A 20791-nucleotide genomic window follows, 5' to 3' on the forward strand; every position below is an offset into this window, starting at 1 on the left:
TAGCTTCTGTTAGTATGGCTTCTTCACACCTTCATATATTAAGCATTGACACTCTGTTTTTCCAAATTCTTGTATAACTCCTTAGCGTTTTGGTGATCTAGAAAGGCGGTGAGATAAATTTGCCTGATGCCTGCTTGGTTTGACTTTAAGGGCATCCTTATATGGAGGGTGTTAATTTGAAAGATTTAGAACTTGTTTTTCCAGGAGGGAATATTATATAGTCAATTAGCTAATGCCCATTTGATAGTTAAGATAACATAAGAAGGTTGAGGAGATGGGGAGTCTAGTGACCAGATAAAATGGGAGCAAGACGTTGAGAACTTTTTTTGTTGGAAGTTTGTGTGTATGTATGAGCATGTGTGTGCTTCCCTCAATCTTCATTTGTCTGCCTACAGCCTTGAGCAAGTCACTTAGTGTATTGGTCATGTTATGAAGCAAATGTAAGTAACATACCTTTTAAAACTGGATATAATCTCCTAACCATATACAATATCAAAGTGGTGCCACTTTTGATGGGAAAAAGTGTGCTTTTTTATTTTTGCATTCTGTGTTAAGGGTGGCCACCTGAATTTTTTTTTCTCAGAGCTCAAAAATTCCTGCCAGGACATCATGAAAGACCGGGCCCACAATGCCTCACTGCCTAAGTTAATGTATATGCTACTGTATTTCCATTCTAAATCCACCAGTAGTAGTTTCTTTCTTCCTAGAAAAGCCAGTTGTCAACTACATCCTGCAGGTAGAACACTTCCCATTGATGATTTTTACATGTGATGATACAACAGTGAAACCACAATGCAAGTAAGAAACTGCTTTTGCTTACCTGCTATGCCTTGCATTTTACGTAAATCATTTCCAAATACCTATTATGACATTTTGTGGGGATTCTATAGAAAAACTGTAAACAATGAAATGAAAAAAATTAAAATGGAGAAGTCACCTGGATCTTTACAAACATGCTTCTGAAAGGGACTAATACACTTTTAACCAGACAGTGCTTTGTGGCAATTGGGAATTTGGATTATGTTCCTTAATGGTCTCCTGGACTGCATGCCAAGTAACTACGTATGAACCTGTGTAAGCATATCTATAAATATATAGATAGGCATAGATAGATGTGGTAATGTTGATCTTAAGCTGCTTAAATTGCTATATAGATGGTATATGAGCAGTTTTCCACTAAATGTAGTGGTTTCCAAGATCTTTCCCATAGATTTTTAATAGCTTCTGTCTCTATTTTGGCCTCTCAACCTGAACGTTGCTGTGAAGCTTTATCAATGTAGCAAAATAAAAATATGCTCCATTCGTGGCACTTGTAATGCCAATATTTTGTTACACTGTAGAATTAGGGGTGTAACATGTAATGTAAATTACCTCTTACCTGGAGAAAATCCTGGTGTCTGCTTTATGGAAATAGACATGCTTCAAGTCTTTTATCTCCCTAGTACATACACATACAAGTGGAAGTCATCACAATGCTTTCTTCTTCTTCTTCTTCTTCTTCTTTCGGCTTTTTCCCGGTTAGGGGTCGCCACAGCGGATCACCTGTCTGCTCATGATTGGCAGTGTGGTTTTACGGTGTTGAGTTGCCAGCCCGGCACCCAACCATCCACAGAAGGCACACACTCACACCTAGGGCCAATTTAGAGTGTCCAATCCACCTACAGCATGTCTTTGGGATGTGGGAGGAAACCGGAGCACCCGGAGGAAACCCACACAACCACAGGGAGGACATGCAGACTCCACACAGAAGGCACCCCAGCCGAGGATCGAACCAGAGAACCTCTTGCTGTGAGGCGGCAACACTAACCGCTGCACCACCGTGGCCACCCTAAGTCGTCACGATGCTTTATAGTTTGAAATTCTTCAGTACTATTGAAGTTGTCATCTCGGGCTGTCTTCCTTCTCAATGTTTTGCTGTAATGATGTGGTCCAATGAGTAATACGTTGCTTAATGGCATTACTTTTCCGAGTGTAAGGCTGCTTCACTCCACATTTCTGTATTTTGGTGGTTTTAGAATACTGATAATGAAACGTGTGTGGACACACACACCACGCACCACACACCACACACCACACACACACACACACACACACACACACACACACACACACACACACACACACACACACACTTTTTGTGTCTTTGTTTGTAATCTCTGTGTAGTGTGATCAAGAAGTAAGAGAACAGAGTCCACCTCTGATCCTGACAGGACCCTCCTGTTTTATTCTCCATTCCGTCTAGTTACGCTTCTTTTCCCTTCGGTCAGCTGTTTGTTTTGTATGCAGTCAGCCATTTTTAATGTACGAGTCACTCAGTATACCTGCAAGTCCTTCATGTTTGAATGGTGGTGTGGCACAATTGAAAGAGTTTGTTACATTTTAAGTAGATTGTATAATTGCCATCCTTCATGTTCTTTTCTCACTTTTTATCCAGTACTAATATCCCAGTCTGCGCAGTCTGGTCCATTGTTCTGGAAATGTAATCCTTACCACAGCTTTTGTAACATTTTTGTAATATGAAACTTCTATTCATCTAAAAACTTTGGAATAACTGTCAGCATCAGTAAGTGTGTGGGCAAGATGGAGGTGGAGATGGTGTACATAGTACCTTGGTGGGTTCCATTGTTGCTTCTAACTTCCAATTTTTAGGAATCTTCTTGACATTCTAACCAGCTTATGTATTAGGCTCTTTTTTTGCCATTGATTTGCTTCAGACAGATTTTGCACCATGCATACTAAACAGAAATGACTATTTAGAACAGAGCTCCTCTATTCGTGTATCACATTTTGTATGGCTTACTTCTCTGGTCCAGCAGCTCAATGAGTGAATCTTTTTCATTTTTTCATCTTTTTGCCATGCAGTTTCTTTTTATTTATTTATACCTTTTAACTTGGTTAATCATAATATGCCAATGGCCTGTTTTCAGGAGGATATCCAAGGTGGTATTCACCAGGAAACTTGGCTAAGGCACTGTATAACATTCTCCTACTCTTTTTTTCTGTAAATACAGTAGGATCATTTATATCCATCTGAACTAGCCCAGTTCAGGCAGATGGAACCTCAGAGAATGACTTTTCTCTAAATGATCTGCACACCCAGGAGTGCAGCAGCTGTGTCAATAATGGGGAAAATCATGTGGGGTGGGAATAGAACCCACAACCATCTGATCATCCAGCACCAAAGGTAAATGTGCAACCTGTTGAGCCTTCCTTGAGTAGTTCTTTCCTTTGCCAGCTGGAGTGCCTTTAACCATTCTTGCTGATTTTTTCTTTTGGAGGGGCTGTCTATGTCATTTTGTTTTCTTTGCATTTGCTGGAATGTCTGTTTCAAAAGTCTTTCAGTAGTCCGACCCTTGTTTGCTTGCCTTAACTTTGCCACCTTTCAGTCCTGTGTCTGAGAGTAGTTTTTCCCTTATGACTTGACTTGTTTAGCTCAGTTTTACTACTACTAATCTTGTCTATAGCCATATGTTACAATGATAACTAGGTGACCAACTGGCATTGTAGCATCACTCCTAATGTGAAAACACAAGGCCAAGTAAATTAGCAAGCTCTTCTAGTGTTACATGAGAGATGCCATACAGAAGGTCCTGAGCATTCCTGCTGAGACTGATGCAATAAGTTGTGTCATGTATCTGTGTGAGCTGTCCACCTGCAAAGCAAAAGATACCAGTCTGTTAGTAGGCAGGTGTGAGGTGAATTAAGATGGTCTAGACTTTGGAAAAGGAAAGTGTCTGTTTTATGTATGGAATGTTGGATGCTTGCTAGGGATGGAGACAGAGCTTTTATAGGAGGGTGAATAATACCAGTTATATATTGGTGGTTTTACCTGTTCACCAGTAGTGGTTCTTTAAACTTGGTAAGAGGGATTCTGTTGCACTTTAATTTGTTCTTTGAGGGAGACCCTGGGCAAGAGTGAAGATGTTCACATGCGCCTAGTTCTGTGTTGTACAGCTGTAATTTTTACCAGTAGCTGAGAGGTTTATCTTGATGTGACAGTAAGTTATAGAAAGTAAAACTTATTTGTATGTGTATGCAAACAACTGTTCAGAGTCTTTAGCCTTCTTGAAGTCCATGGTAGCTATGCTTGGCATGATACCACCTAATCTATCCACAACCCCTTTTTCACAACAGTCACAATCTAGTAGAGTCAAGGTTTACATCACCAGGTGGCTAGCCCTGCGGTTGTAGTTCAGCCACACCACACACTCTCACACTTATGGCCAATTTAGTGTCCAGTCCACCTACTGCATGTCTTTGGAATGTGGAAGGAAACCAGAGCACCAGGAGGAAACCCAAGCAAACACAGGGAGAACATGCAGACTCTGCACAGAAGGCACCCCAGCTGAGAATTAAACTTGGGCACCTCTTGCTTTGAGGCAATAATGTTATGTGCTGCACCATTGTGCCACCCAAGTAACCTCTAATAGTGTTTTAAGATTTCAGCACTCTCTTACAGAACAGCAGCAGTACGGGGGGGGGGGGGGGGGGGGCATGACTGAGCGGAACAGCTTACTTGATCTTTTTCCAAGTGATGAATTGTTTCTAGATTTCTGTATGAGTAATGGATTATCCAGAACAAGCTTAAAACACAAGATGAGTCATAAGTGTATTCCATTGCAGAACACTTGAACTGAAGATCTCTTATTGGACTTTGTAGTGATGTCATCAGAGTTGAAGCTTTTATCTAGACACTCAAGTCCAGAGATTCTTGGCTATTAGTTAACCACTAGTTGTTGATGAATTGTGTCAAGACAGCCAGGTAGATGACTGGACAGATTTGTGTGAGGTTACAATATGGCAATTAATGCAGAGGATTAAGGCTGTGAGTCATTAGAGTTGTAGTCTGTAATATAGGGTTTCATTCGGTTGGCCTCCATTCACCCTCTGTTTGACTGGGAGCAAGTCACTTATCTAAATAGTGCTACTGAACTGTGTCTGTGAAAAATCCATGTGGGCTAATGTTGTCCTTCAGTTACCAAATACTGATAAATATATACAGAGCGTTTCTTGTTAATGAGTTACAAGTGTTTCTTTTCGGGGATGAGTTCAGCTCCTACACTTGGAAGAGCTTGCCTCTTATGTGTAGAGAGGTAGTGTATATGGAGTCTAAATGGACCCTTTTCAAGACTTATTAGTAAGGTGGCTTCCAAGAGCTGTATACAAAAAAGATTTGCTGACATTGAAGTATCCCTAGGACATGCTGGTGATTACTAGTGATGAGAGAAGCTGTGAAGTTAGTTTTTTATGCAGTGCTGTTGATTGATTCTTCAATTTTACTGATTTGAAAGGTACCATCAGTCCAGGAAGCAGCATTTGTCAAGTTAAGACCCTTGCATAGGTGGAGTGTGCATACACATTACCAAATGACTTTTTGGATGACCTCAAAGGGATTCTGACAAACCAACCAGCAACATCGGAGGAAGTCGTCTGTGCATTGCCTAGGTTGTTTCATGAATGATACATGCATACTGACCATGACGCGGACATGATCCAAACCCAAACGTCATAACTCTACACCCACGATATAATTCTTAATTTTATTATACAACAAAGAAAGACATGGACCTGCCTTTCCAGTGTTTAGCTACCGAATGATGTCTCGCTTGTATAAGGATCACACTTATCAGCTTCCCTGAGAAGGCCTATGCCAATTTAATTTGTACATGTTTTGTGGAACTGGAAATGGTCGTAGCTCTCAATTTCTTAGAGCAAGAAATCTGGGCAAAGCCATAAATAAATAATGGGGGGACCCAAGGCCCAAATATAGAGGCAGTGTTTCTGACATGGAAAAAAATGAATTTTCTGTAGGTCAGAGGAAAGTAGCTACACCAAGTAGCAGATTTTGTTTCCTAGGGAGGGGCTTGTCCATGAGTGAGGGTAGAAAGTACTGAGAGACTAATAGGGCAATAGTTGAAGTGGTTACAGTACTGCAGGCATTGTAGATTGCAGTGGCAAAATCAGAGCAGAGTCCCAGGGTAATACTGTCAACTTACTGGTGAGGCTACATCTCCACCTCAGCTGTGGTAATGAACTTTGGCTGGTGAACAAGCAGATCAGATCACCTATACAAGCAGTGAAAGTGAAGATTTTCTGCAGCATTGCGATTGTAGAACTGTACAGGTCTGTGAAGCTGCCTGAGCAGCACTTCTTCCATTAGTAGAGAATACTTTTTGAAGTGAATTTGGCACCTGATAAGGGTGTCCCCTGTGCATCCCCCAAGGGGGACATGCCAGGCATTACACACTGGGAGAATGTGAGAAATGTCAGTTATGCCCCACTAGGAGGTGTCCTGGGTCAGAACCAGGACAAGCTGAAGGGCTTGCAAGAAAGTACTTGAGGATCCCAGAATAAGCTATAAAGCTTTGCTGGGGATAAAGAGGTACTGACTGCTATGCTCAACATGCTGCCATTTTGAGCCTCAGCAGTACAGATGCTGTAGAAACTGGTTGGATGCATCTTAAACTTTTTTTCCCCCTGCTTGATTTGTGCCTACTCATACTTTTTGAACTGGGAGTGACCTGGTATGTTTTAAGTGTTTTTTTCCTGATATGTCTGTAACACTGACATTGTGCATGTCTGCTTTTGCTATTAATTTGAGATATTTAAATCCTTGTCGGGTGTTTAGCAAAACTGTATGTAGCTGGCAAGGTAAGGGAATGCAAAGAATGTAGCTAAAAGAACAGCAAACATTGAAAGTGCTCAGAAATTTTGATTGGCCAAATCAGATTGTGCTAAATTTCCTGCATTCATGCACAGTAAACTATAGAAGTATTGCTCGCATCTGTTAACTCCTGTTTAAAAAAGAATCTCAACATTAACTGTGTCTGCTGCATTTGTGTATGTGATAAGTATTAAGTAACATCATACAGAAAACCAGACTTTATCTTTAATATTTTATCAGACATTAATGTTTGACTTCCTGTGCCATAGCTCTATAATGTCATTGGAATGTTTGAGTTTTGAATTTTACTTTCAGAATTAGCAGCTGATGCATTGTTTATTTTGACTAACCAAAATGAATGCATTTCTTCCTTTGTACATAATGGAAGAGACTTGTGGATATGTGGCGTTCATGTTCTTTTGTTAAACAGAAGTTAAGAGACTTTAGTTATTTTGATAAAAATCCAGTTTTACAGAATTAATGTGCTGGGTTATTACTCAGGTGGATTTGTTTGCTTTTTTAGTGTTTCACATGTGCTACATGTCGGAATCGCTTGGTACCAGGGGATCGATTTCATTATATCAACGGCAGTTTGTTCTGTGAACACGATAGACCTACAGCTCTCATCAGCGGCCATTTGAGTTCACTTCAGAGTAACCCGCTGTTGCCAGACCAAAAGGTGAGACCATTAAGTAATTTCTGAAAATTTTATTCAGTCTTTGAGCAATAATGAATCTGGAAGTTGTCTGCCTGTTTAACATAGAGGATTTCAGTTGCAAGTTATTAACAAGCTTCAGCTTGTAGTCTTTCTTTTGATTCTTTTGCATTCAATTTAACTGTCAAGTAGGTTGCACTCGTAAGGCACCCTGAAAAACATTGCGTCTAGTGGGTTTAAATAAAATAAAAAAGCAGATGTTTAAGACTGAACCTGTGTGAGTTACCACAGGTAGTTAGAACTTGGAGAATCTATTTCTGGATACTGTGAGACTTAACAGATTGTGTTGTTGTACTGGTCCACGTTTTTGAGACAGTGTCATGATAAGCCTTGTTTCGATGTGATTTTTAGTTGCCCAAGTGTATACAAGGTTATCCAGGCAGAAGCGTATCCTTGGAACAAAAAGCAGTTTTGTCTGTAGTTTAAAAAATGCAAAGGATATGGAAATGTAGTTTAAAAGAAGAATAAATTTGCATTCAGATAATCTGTTCTAGCCAAAGAAAGGAAAACATGCAGTCTTTGATGTTTAGCAGATGATGTACTAATAAAATATTGCTGCACAGTTTGTAAGGGTAATGTAATCTAGGAGTGGGTTCTAAGTGGCTTTAATGTGATTTACATTTAACTGTGAATTATTTCAGTTTTACTGCCCTAATGGTTGCCATTTATGTTTTAAATCTGTAGTGCACCAACAAGCAAGTGGGATGTTAGGAGCAGGGACCAAGGGAAAGCAATATAGGCATAACTGTAATAATTTCTGTACACTATTCTTCTTAAGGTTACTTGTAAATACAGATGCTTATGTGTGGTGTTTATAATAATGACAAAGTACTATTGTTCTGTATGGGTCATCCAGTGAAATGCACAAATAAATTTACCTAGATGTAATTTGGGATTGTTTTGTTTGTTCAGTTTATATTTTTCATTTTTAATGCATTAATTGAGTAAGGAAATTGGTCTACCTCTGACCTTTTTCAACATGACAGAGGACACAAGATCAGTGATAAGTATGTGTATGTCTATTAATGCAATACATATGTATGTATGTATGTATGTATGTGTATAATATAAATATAAAATATTCTCTCTCGTTCCATGTATAATATAATAGTGGGTGGGAGCTAGCATGTTTTTGTAAGGTGGGGAACGCTGGACTACCCAGAAAAAAAACATTCAAATGGTAATGTTTTTATGTAGAGTGCATCGGGAGCTTGTTCTTTTCAGTATGTTTTATTATAAGAAATGTTATTAAACAATAAAAAGTTTTGATTTAATTAACTGTGAAACATATGGCTGACTAGCTGGCTACAGCTCATTTGTTGTACAGGCTTGTCTTGAATTGTCTTTATGTAAGAATTCAGGCTTGTCTAGGGCTGTTTCATTGTTGGGAACATTTTTACTACTGTGTAGGGCTTTTTGATGTATTTCTCTTTCACCTGCACCATAGTATAAATAATATTGTGAAATAATGTAGTGTTAAAATACTTTGATACTTTGCCCCTTTCATGTTGTGGGAGTCAATATACCTGCAAAATGTGGCTTCATAGACTTCAGTAGGAAAGTGAGCTTACAAAGATTTAAACCTGTTTTGTTTCAGATAGCAGATTAGCGATTTATTTACTTGCATAACAACCACCTAATGCAGTCAACCTTTGCTGCAGTGGTGAGCTAGCCTGTAGCCATGATTCACCGATTTTAATGCTATAGTTATTTAAAAAAAATGGACTGAGGTCAAGTTGTTTTTGCTCCTCTGAGAGTTGTCTTCTAAGAAATGTTATTCTCTAAAAGTTGTTTGTAGCCACACTGAGAAATGTATATGAAACTCATATTACTCGAATTTTGCTTCATTGGAAAAATTATTCCACATGCATTTTAGATGCATAATACAGTGAGTTGTTTCATGTTTTTTAAATCAAAAGTGAAATACACTTGTAGTCTCTGGGGAAAAGATATAATATTTATATATATATATATATATATATATATATATATATATATATATATATAGTGTGTGTGTATTATACACACACATGCATATACATGCATGTTTGTATGTGTATCTACAAGTGTGTGTATATATGCGTGTGTGTATGCATTTTTCCACTGTTTTGTGACCTGAAAAGGAGAGAATTATTTCATCAGTTGCACTGTGTTGTGTATTTTTGTGTGTCATGGGATATTCTTTACACTTACAGGTAAATCAGGTTTAGCTTACTGCTGTGTCTTCATATTTCCTCCCCTTTATATAGCCTAAGGAATAGATTACCATTTTTATCTTAATTTCCTAAAACAGATAGTCCAAATCACTTTAATAAGTATTAAACTCCTATAGCCATACATGTGAGTGCATTTTGATAAGTGCTATGTCTAATTTATAACAATTACTGTCAGCTTTCAATGAAGAGGCATTTCATACCATGCTGGTCCAGAAAGGACTGGAAGTATGACTCTTCCACATAATTTTATTCACATCATATTTCATACTGATTATGTATTGATGGCATTGATTCATTTACTCTTTATAGCACTGCTTGCATGGGTATTAAATCATATTGACCATGGGTGAATTTTAATTTCAGAATGGTGATAGATTTTTCCATCAGCCCTGATAGCATATTTAACTTTTTCGTCATTAACCCAGGCAGTCTTACAGAACTGAATTATTGCAAGGAAATAAAAAGTGTGCAGTTAACGTGGTTATTCTGTTTTATAGATTTACAATGGAAAGTACAGTAGGATGTAAAAAAAAAGTAGAGAACAAGTATGTGTAGTATTGGTATGTAGTGTAAGGTATATAGAATTGTTTATCACTGCTTTAGAAGCAAGCAAAGCAATTTTAACCTCTACTTTTTCTGCAGTCTATTGTGTAGCACTGTCTTAGTATAAGTATAGGTTTCTTTTTCTGAGTAATTTTGTTCTTATGTATTCTCTAGTTGTCTGGCATTTAACACAGTCCCTAAGCTACTAACAAGCTGAATCCTATGCTCAAGGTATATGGCTTGAATCCTTCCACCTTAATTTACCTACTTTGTGACTATAATCAAATCACTTAGCCAAGACAGTACTCCCAAGTTGCCCCTAAAGTGGACACGGTGGGCTTATCAAGTTAAAAAATGTATGCAATAAAAAAGTGTGAATTAAACATTGTTACTAATAGTGTAATGATGTATTCCTGTATAACCTGGCTTAATTCCTCTGAATACTTTCTTGCTACCACAACTGCTGACCTGCAGACGTCTAGCTTTGTACTTGGTGCATCAGATGTATGCCCACCTTCTGATGTTACATGCCTTGCATGTAGTACCAGATGCAGATGACCGGTACTTTCAGTATAATATTAGTCTTTGCAGCTCTACCATGAGTCATGATCTTGATGTATAGTTCTGTCATTTATAACACATAAGTCCACCTTAGGACTTGCTCAACAAAATATGTTCCTAGGGGGTTATAGTGGATACAAATCTGTATCAGTCCCTCAACAGGTAGCCCATTTTGCCTCGATACTAAGAAGACCAGAAGACTGTGGGCCATATTCCCTCACCAGGAGCTTGGACACGTGTTCCAATACTGACACTGTAGTGCAACATAAGTGGGGCGAGCTGCTGTCCTGATGAGATGTTGAACTGATTTGGAGACTCTACGGTAGTTCTAAAAGATCTCTTGACATTTTATGACAGAGTAAGGGAATTTTCCCAAGTGTGTTTCTTGTCCGTAGTACTCCAAGTCAGCATGCGTACTACTCTGATGTTTTCTTACAAAAAAAAAAAAAGAATGTAGGTGTAATGTTACTGACTGGGTCTGTTTAAGAAGTAAGTTAGCTCTAGGGATTCATTATCATAGGACAAAATAGTACTGTTTTATTCTTTCCCATCTGTCATGGGCCATGTCTTTAGGCTTTTTAGACCTCTGGATTTACATGTCATCTTCATTCTCATGGCATTGTATCTGAAAATACTCAAGATCCAGTGGTTTAAAAGAATCTTTGGGATGTACTTGCATAATTTCTGCCATAATTAGAAAGTTTGAACTGTGACATCAGAAATCAAGGAATCCAGAGTTTCATCTGGTCATATCAGAAATTCTCTGACTGCATGTACATTGGACTATGCATAAAGACCATACTTGCTACTGTTTTATGTCCAAAACCAGTGGAGTAGGGCCCCCCCAAAGGAAAAAAAAAAACACTGTTACTTGATGGAAAAGACTGTCGTCTATCATGCTGTGATGGCTTTTCAAGCAGCCCTAAAATGACTGACACCACAGGCTGTGTCACAACACAACAGTGATACCAGTGCATCCTGTAGGAGATGTACCTGTTCATAGCCCCTCTGCAGGCTGATTGTAATGACAGCTTGCATGTCCAAGCCTAGTAAGTAGATGTGTTTAGCTAGTGCCCTGATAAGGTTGACCTTGCTTGTGCCTCATGTGGTACGAGTTCTGTTTTAGGATATGCTGTACAAGAATCTTAATTGGGTGGAGTCAGTTATTTGAATTCTATTCTTTTTTTTCTCTAATTCCTCTCTTTCCAGAGAGTGCCTTAAGCTACATGTAACCTTCAGCTGGTCAAGAAAAGTCAACATTTCCCTGCTGATGCAGACTGTAGCAGTGGAGCTGATGACCTTTTTCAACAGGACTGGACACTATTCACCCCAACATCACATGCTTCAGCCTCAGAGTCTGAGAGAGATTAGGTTTTTGTCAACCATCTCTTCTCTACAGATGTCATATGTATCATAAAAAAAAATCAAAATCCTAATAACTCCAACTGGACTAGATTCTCACTCGGTTATTAGAGTAAGGTAGTAGTCCCCACCTTCTTTTCCCACATGTTGCATCTTGGCTGCCTCTGTGAGCTGTACAAACAGCTTACTCCTTGAATAAGATGCATGTATTAGCTGTGTCTTGCGTCTGTCTGGATCTACAGTTCTCAGGTAATGCATCCGTTAAAATTATTTATTTTTGAAGGGTAAAGTCTACTTCATCCCATCTAGAATGGACCCCTCTAGCCTGGGACACACACTAGCTTTGTTATACAAAATCTCAGTCTGACTCTGAACTTGCCAGCATGGCGCATCTGAAATACTTGCCTTACAGGTCTTTTTATTACCTGTTAGACTTCATCTCACGTGATTTCTGAACTGAAAGCCCTTGTGTGTTTGCTGGAAGACTTGTAGCACATCTCACAAGGGCAGGTTATCCTCGAAGACATACACCTGTTTCGTGCTTAGGGTGGCTTTACAGTTATCTGTACCAGTCCTAGGATGCTAGTCACTATGACTGTTTGTGTGGGGCATTTTCGAAACAAAACTATGGGTAAACAGATGAATTTTGTGCCCTTCATGCAGACTGAAAAGGTTTGGCAAACATTCCATATACTGTCTGACTGCGTCACCTTTTGTTTTGCTGTTGATGAACAAACTTGGCAAAATGCTACCTGGGCAGGACAAGGCAGTTTTCCACTAGAGACTAAAAGGTGTTGAAGGTCAGTGTGTTTATTAACCAGCCACCTAGTCTTCCATCACGCATTTTCACAACATTACTAGCTTGATGCACTCCTAAAAAGTAAGGCTGGTTTTGTTACTGTGGTATAAAAATGCATACTGTAACCTTTTACTATGAATAGAACACCCAATGTTAATCCTGATGTGAGATTCTGGCAAGAGTGCAATGTTTCTGTGATGCATAAATTAACGTAACAGTTATTGGAGTACGTTTACCATAAATATTGAAGTGTGAAGGGAAGGATCACTGTTGAAGTGGGATTTCCCACGCTCTCCTTCCCCAGTACTGCCAAAGAATTTTAAACTAGTGTTTTCCTGCTCTACTGCAGACATTTTGTTTGAACTAGCCTTTTCCTTAATCATTGTGCTTTTTGGTTAGCTAGTAGTTAATTCCTCTCAGTAGTTTTTAAGGGCAGTCCTTTATGTCCCTTAAGGCCCTGTAAATTTGGCAGAACTATACACTTGAGTATGATTTGCATGGGGAAAACTAAATGGTTTGATAGTATTCTGTTGCTTTTCAGTCAAAAGAATTGAAGATGCGGTGTAGAAGGAGGAAGTCCTCATTACAGCTCAGCAAACCCATGATCAGTTAGCAGCATATGCATCTGTGAGGCCAGGTGAGGGTGAAGAGTTTGAGAATGCTGCTATTGGCCTCATTCTTAAAGGAGAAACTGGGCGTTTGTAGCATTAGTGACATGCAGAACTGGCTTTGTGTATCACCTGCCTGTAATGTCCCTGTTGCCTTGGCCTGTCATTGTAGAGCTCTGCTCTCTGGAACTAAGAAAGGGGCAAGTGTACATGGGACCATGCACGCCGTCTCCTCCTAACTAAGTAGCAATTGAGTCTGTCCTACGGACCTGATGCTGGCCACTTTCTGCCACCTGACTTGCCATGGGGGGAGGGAGCAATAGGATGATTAGGCTTCACTGTCAGAACAATGTGAAGCCTAGTTTGTTTTCATTAGAGCTTCTGTACTTAAGTTGTTTTTTTCTGTGTTTACCATTCTCTTGTGCCATCTATATTTGTGGTTACATGTATAATAGCAGAAACTTGCTTTTTTTTTAAGCATTGGAAGCATTTAAGTAAAATATTAACCATTGATTGCTAATACAATATCTGAGAATTTGAGACGTTTTACATGCATTTTTAATTGCTGAACAATGCACTGTCTGGATAGAACAAATAGAGAGCTTAACCCTTAAAGCATTTTGGGGTCCAGCTGTAAACGGACATCCATTTGTACACGGATGTCTATTCAGCAGAAGAACTTTTTATATTTAAATTTTACACTGTTTTGTGTTTAGTGGCATAGTTGCTGATGTCTGTCTCATAGTGAAAGACAATTGATGCACATTTGTTAAATATGCTTGCTTGCTTTGTAATCTCTCTGCTCTGGGCAGATAAATTACCTTTCTCACGCTGAGCATCAGCTCTAGGGAATTTAACTTCCAAGCCTTGACCATTTTAATTAGCCTGAATGTAGGGGATTGCTCTTTACAGAGAACTTCAGGCATTTAGCAACTTGAGGAAAAAGGTATTCTAGAGTATTACTTTGGGGAAACGCACACGGAGATTTAACAATATACTTCTGCAATATCTGCCTTATCATTTAAGGACATCATTTATGTGGTGTGGCAATTAAATATTTAAGAGCTAGATGTGTGTGCGTGTGTGTGTATTGGTGTATATATATTTTAAAAAAAAATATATATATATATATATATATATATATATATATATATATATATATATATATACACACAAGATCTGCAGTATTAGAAAATGGCTAAATAAGGACTGCAGTATTGAACGTCAGTCTCTATATAACTTGTGTGTGCAGTCTTGATGACTAGCCTGTAAAAAATAGAAAATTAAAACAGTGGCTGTTTGGAAGTTTTCATTAATTTTGTAAGAATCATGCTGTAAATGACAGAGTGATAAATATTTATCAGAGAGACAAAGCTAAAAAAAGCAGACCATGGGTATTTGCCAGCTACGTTTTTAGATCATCGTTTCTTTATAAATACATGGCACAGAGGTAAGCAGTTTGCTAGAAGTTTGAGCCAGTCATTGTAGAAGTCTGGTTAAGTAGGTCATTTAAGCATGCAGTGTTTTCTGTTAACCCTTCCAGCCGTTTAACTTGCCCGTTTCATTTTCTTTGCAGGTTTGTTAAAGGTTGGAGCAGTGCGTAATGCGTGCCTTCATCTCCAATCTTGCTTATCATGGATGGATGCCACATGTCTCCAGTAGTCACATCTGTGACTGGCAGCAGTGCCAGCTTCATGCCATAGCCCCCTTTCTTCTCTTTTCTCTTGACTGCCCTTCTCATGCTTATTGGTGTATTGAAATGACTGAAGAGGAACATTAAAGACTCCATGAACCTGGGCTAATGGAGACCAAATAGAAAATGAGAAAAAAACACCAGAGGACATTTTTGGAAAAAATGACAAATGAACCTAATTAAAAGAGCGTTCAGATCCAGTTTGTACCTCCATTAACAATTAGCAGGGCACTGGCTGGAGTTTTTACCCTGTGTTTTAACTTTGCAACATTCTGTTTGCTCTTTGTATATTTACGTGCTGTAAGGGAATGTCATGATCAAAGCAGACCATGGGCTAAAGGAAAAAAATCTGTGGTTTAGTGGTATTCTATCATAAACACTCTTCAGTGTAATCTCTGTAAAATAACATGTATGTATGCATGTAAGTGTTTTGTTCAGATGTTGCTACTCCATACAGTAAAATGTCTTGTAACAGCTACTGTGTAGAGATTTCCTCCTACCTATAATTTGCTGAATGAAAACAAAAATCTTATTTGTGATATTTTCAGAGGCATTTGCTCTAGTATGGTGTATTTAAATAATAAAAGTTTTAAAAGAAAATTACATGTTGGTATCCGATTCTAAATCAGTGAATAGTCTGCCAGTATTTCATTGTTTCTTATATAGCAGGTAATTGTATATGACAGTTTTGCCCTGATGTTGAGGTTTTGTGAAATTAACTTGAAACAGAATATGCTGTTAATGAGTGCACTAAAAACAAAGTGGAGTGTAGTACTGCATTACGGTTGTAACATACATGCAACCATAATATCTTTTTATTTATGCAAAAAATGTTCTGAAAGGCAATGTACTTTTTTTTTTCTATGACTACCTAACTGATTTCTTTGCAAGCCCCATATCACTACCTTCTAGCCCAGTATGACAGTTTGACTGGGTTCCTCCTCCACAAACAGTTATACCACCATGGCTATTTTTCCCTTGGCCCACCCCATCTAGCATAAAGAACAGTGTACCATAGGTGTAGAACTATAGAATATATACACATCTAGATAAGATTTGTCTGCACTTTAATTTCTTGGCAGCTTACTGGATAAACTGCCTTGTTTTGCTTTTAGTTTACATTTTATATGTTTTATCAACTATGGAAAGAGATTAGTGAACAATAAGAGAAGAAAGTACAGCCACTTACAAAGTAGAATAAGTAAACAAGTTAAATATTAAGATAGAAAACTATTTACACTATTTGTAATATCAATTACCTATTCATTGCAACTCTATAATTGGATCATACTCTATTCTATCCATCTGTTAAGTCTAGGAAGTTCCTCCAACTTTCAGGTATGTCTGGAGAGGTATCTGTAGATTTGTCAACAGAAGTAACTTTGTCTAGATGCTGTTTAGAAAAGATAATAAAATGCACCATTGTCGAGAAATATGGTTTTCCAAGTTATGATACAACACAATAGTTTAATCACACAAGCTATGACCCACCTCATTTTTAGTCTCTTATTATCAATGTGTTTTCCCTTTGTGACTATTCCAAAGAGTCAAAGTTGACCATCTAGGTTTAATATCTAACTGCAAAATCTTTCACATGTAGCAATGGCTCCAGTCGGGTCTTAAACTCATTTTATGATGCCTTGTCCTCTCTTACCCAATTTCTCTCTCCTTGTGGAGCCTACTTTCTGTCACTGCCAATTAACTTACAATTGACCAAATTCCATTCCTGAACTTCATTGCCCCAGATACTTTGCTGGGTCCATATAATGGGAATTTCAGATGGGGAATTTGCTTGGCATTAGATAGCAAACCGTTCTTTATCAATCTGTCTAGATGGTGTTCATTTCTCCAGACATGTTTGTAGTTGTAGTACATACTACTTTTCTTTTTATGAGCCACCAAGCTTGTGTCGAGTTTTCCTTCGACCTATCATTTGTTGAATTAAACAAAAGTAATTTCTAACATTTTCAGAAGCATTTTCTCTAGTTATTGTCAATGAGCAGCTAAAGCAAGTGTTACTTTTTGTTGACAAATTCATATACCAAAACGCAACCTAAAGAAGGCTGCAGAAACGATTGGTTCTCCCTTTGATGATCGGGCCTGTAATCCCTGCTGCTGCCACCAGTTTAAAAAATGATTGGATAGGGGCTGTGGCTCCCAGTTGATGTCACTGATGCTGATGTTATAGGCTTTGACATAATTTTTTTATACAAGAAGTAATTGGCTTTAAGAGAATGTGATAATAGCAGACTCCTGCTATACCCAGTTTAAAATTTTTGCCCTGTATACCTGCAGATTAGAGTTATAACCAGTGGCTCCCCAAGATTCACCCACTTCAGACTGAGGCATTGCCTTCTACTGCAGTCTCACCTAGAGTAATTGAAAACCTGACCAAGACTATTTTGCACAAAGAGATGCACACAGTATTTTCCAGTAGGGGTAAATAACATTTGTCCAATACCAATACCCCTTCTGTATTGCAGTAACATTTCTACCAGTGAGAGCACTCCCAACACAAAAGACACAATTCCTGTGTCATTTAAGTATGCAGACCATTAACACTGATATGGTAATTACAGCTTGAACAGTAGCTCTTCAAAAGGTTGAAGCCAGCAATTGGTACATTTTTCCAGTATAGCTTCTATCAGCAATTTAAAACTGAATAATAAATTCCTGCACTTGCAATACGTTTAAGCATTGCAGGATGAAAAATCAGATAGTCAAGCATCTATAGTGCACAAAGATAATTAGGAGTTTAATAAGCAGATAAATGTCATACAGAAGAATTCCAGCATATCTGGGCCTATTTTAACTACTGGTAGCTAAAGATGAGTTTTGATTTTTCTGTCTCTTACCACTAACTTGTAAGTCTGAATATTAATTGTAACTCTTCACAGGCCATCACACTCCCAACATGAGCTCTGTCCAAAAATGCTGTCATTTGCACAGCCCAGAAGTAAGACTCTATTTTAGAGTTCCAGGCAAATTTTCTTGTTTGTGTTCATTGTGAATGATGCTTTTTCATCTTCCCATTGTCTTCGTTATTGAAGCAGAGTCCAGATTTTGTAATGCATTTTTGAGCTTTCAGATATTGCAGATGTATTCAATTCTCAACTAATTTAGTTTTAATTTCTGACATTCCTACTGCATTTCCACTGGATGGCATTGCATACTCATTATAATTTACATTTTTTTTTATTTCGTAATTTTATATATTTGGAATCAACAGCTAACATTTTTTTCATATTTACATTTAATTCAACTTAAAACAAGTTTCTGTATGGTGTTGCTCCAGTGACCTAGAGGAGTTGGACTACAGCAACCACAACAGCCATAAAACAACACAAGTTAAATTAACTGAACTAATGTTTACTTAAAAGTTTTAAGTGCTTTCATCTGAGCTAAGCAAGGAGTTCTGAAGAAGTCCTTGATTAGCTTAGATGAAAGCGCTTAACTAATGTAGTTTTGTTCTGTGCAGTTCTCTATTAAATGTTAAAGTTAAGTTAATTTAACTGATGTTGTTTTACAGCTGTTCTGGTTGCTGCAGTCCAACTCTAGTTGTTTGTTGGATTATATAGTTTACTTTATAGCTCCGATGCTGTTTTGTTGTGTGATGGTACTGCCCATGCAACTCTGGTTTGATTAGTGACTTGGGTGACTGACAGAGTGTCAGGGAGGGATAGGCATGTTCCTTTGGGTGGGAGGGCATTTGTCTGTGTTGCTCTCTTAAGGGAAGGGGGCCCAAATGGAGATGCCCTCTGACATGGTCAGTGAGCATGGGGAGGGAGGTGAGGCATAAAATAAACACTGGTCTGCTGCAAAGATGGCAGAGTCCTAAGGATGCCCATAGGGTCCACAACTCGCCCCTGCCATACTGGAGTAAGTCCAGGTTGTAGCGAATTGGGTGGTAGACCTAGAGTAGCTTTGGGGAGCTGGGCTGGTAAAATGAAGACAAGGGGAGCAAAAAAAAAACGGAAACCTGTTTTTATGTTTTACTGCAAGACAGCACACTCAGCCTGACATGTTTTGTTCTGAAAATATTTTTGTAAGCATAGTAACACTTCAATAAATTTCTTTCCCCTTTTGCAGACTCGAGTGAGCTTTCTGAAAAGACCATCTAGAAATGAAGCGTGGAGTAAAAAGGTACATATCAAGTTAACATTTGTACAATCCCTTATTTTGAAAGACTCCTTGCTTTTCTTGTAACCAGGTAGAACACCTAGCATTTCTAATAGACATCTCTTCACCATAAGAGATAATCCTGCCCCTTTGGTTGCCCATTTAGTTCCATCCTTTGTCTACATGGTGCTTTACCAGTTGTGTGTATATTGCTTTCTGTCCTTCCTTACCACCTTTACAGTGTCATCTCACATCTTTTGCAGTGTTTGGCCCATACAGTATTTGCATAAGCCTTCTTTTTGTCTGTTCCCTAGGCATATGGCCAGAAAGGAATATCATGAGCAGAGGCTAGCCATTCCTGTCCATAGACTGTTGGGACTACCAGCTACTACATTGTCCCACTATTCCCTTTCAGAAGTTCCTTTATTGTGTAACAGCCCCTTTTCCTGTGTTTGATATGCTGGAATCTCTGTTTCTGCTACCTTTTTCACTTGACTGACTCCAGACTTGGCAGGGAGCAATTGCTCTTGTGTGGAAGGTACTAGGTCTTTATAGTCATTACCTATTAGAACACCTGCCAGGGTATCATCAAAAAAACACTTGTTTGCCACCCCGCCCCCTTCGCATTCCAATGAACCATATGAAATGGCACCTGGAAAGATGTCCTTCCTATTTCTCTAATGGGACCAGGCTGCATAGAGAAATATTGTTACAGGCTTAAAAATAATTACATCCAATGCATTATCTTTCTTAGAAGTGGATTCTTTACTACCTCCCATTATAGGATAGAGATCGTTGTGATAATCTTGAGCAGCTGCAATTTCAACATAACCACAAGTACTCTGGTGTTCTCCCTGTTAGCTTCTTCGCATGACTTTTGTCCTCACCCTTTAACTGTATAGACATCTGGACTGTGCACACTCCACCTGGTTAAACTGGAAACATTCAATCTACAGTCTTTGGTATTTTGTAAAAATCAAGCAGTTCCCCATTTGACTGTGGAACCAGTTGTGAGGGTTTAGGCAGTCCCCATAGATCCCCTTATATCCATGTGTAGTTGTACTGTGCTACCCTTATAAAGGACTCCCTCTTTACCCATTTTCTTATGAGTGTTGCACTCTGTTAACCAGGTTCTCATGTCCTCTGGCAATGTGCCGAGTTGTTCCCTTAATCACAACACTCCCAAAACTTCACCTACTTGTTAAATGAAGTGATTATTTTGCAAAGAAATTACTGACTCCAAACATTTTCTTATACACTTTATTAGTAAATGAAAAGTCTTCAAACTGCACATTCAAATGCCCAGATAAAGCTGTCTGTACCCCCTCCCTCACCGTTGTATACTATTGAAGCAGTTTAACACTGACTCCGATACCCAGGGCTCAGTTTTTACCCATTAGCATGCATACTGTAGATGTATTGTCAGCAGTTCTTTCTTTTGCCAGTCCCTTTTTCCTTTCTTCTTGCAGCCTTTCCAGCTTTTGCTTGTCTCTGCTCTCTGATGCCTTTGT

General features: G+C 38.6%; 1 protein-coding gene across 1 annotated transcript in view; it reads left to right on the forward strand.

The window, feature by feature from the left end:
• Window positions 1-15764, forward strand: part of LMO4 (LIM domain only 4) — a 49955-nt gene extending 34191 nt beyond the window's left edge. The window contains exons 3-4 of the mRNA XM_044085622.1: window positions 7188-7343; window positions 15045-15764. Coding sequence (XP_043941557.1) covers window positions 7188-7343; window positions 15045-15053 — 165 coding nt within the window. The 3' untranslated portion in view covers window positions 15054-15764. The remainder of the gene's footprint in view (window positions 1-7187; window positions 7344-15044) is intronic.
• The last annotated feature ends 5027 nt before the right edge of the window (window positions 15765-20791 follow it).

This window comes from Protopterus annectens, chromosome 10.part0 (genome assembly GCF_019279795.1).
Source record: "Protopterus annectens isolate FY-2018-M chromosome 10.part0, PAN1.0, whole genome shotgun sequence".
Lineage (NCBI taxonomy): Eukaryota > Metazoa > Chordata > Ceratodontiformes > Protopteridae > Protopterus > Protopterus annectens.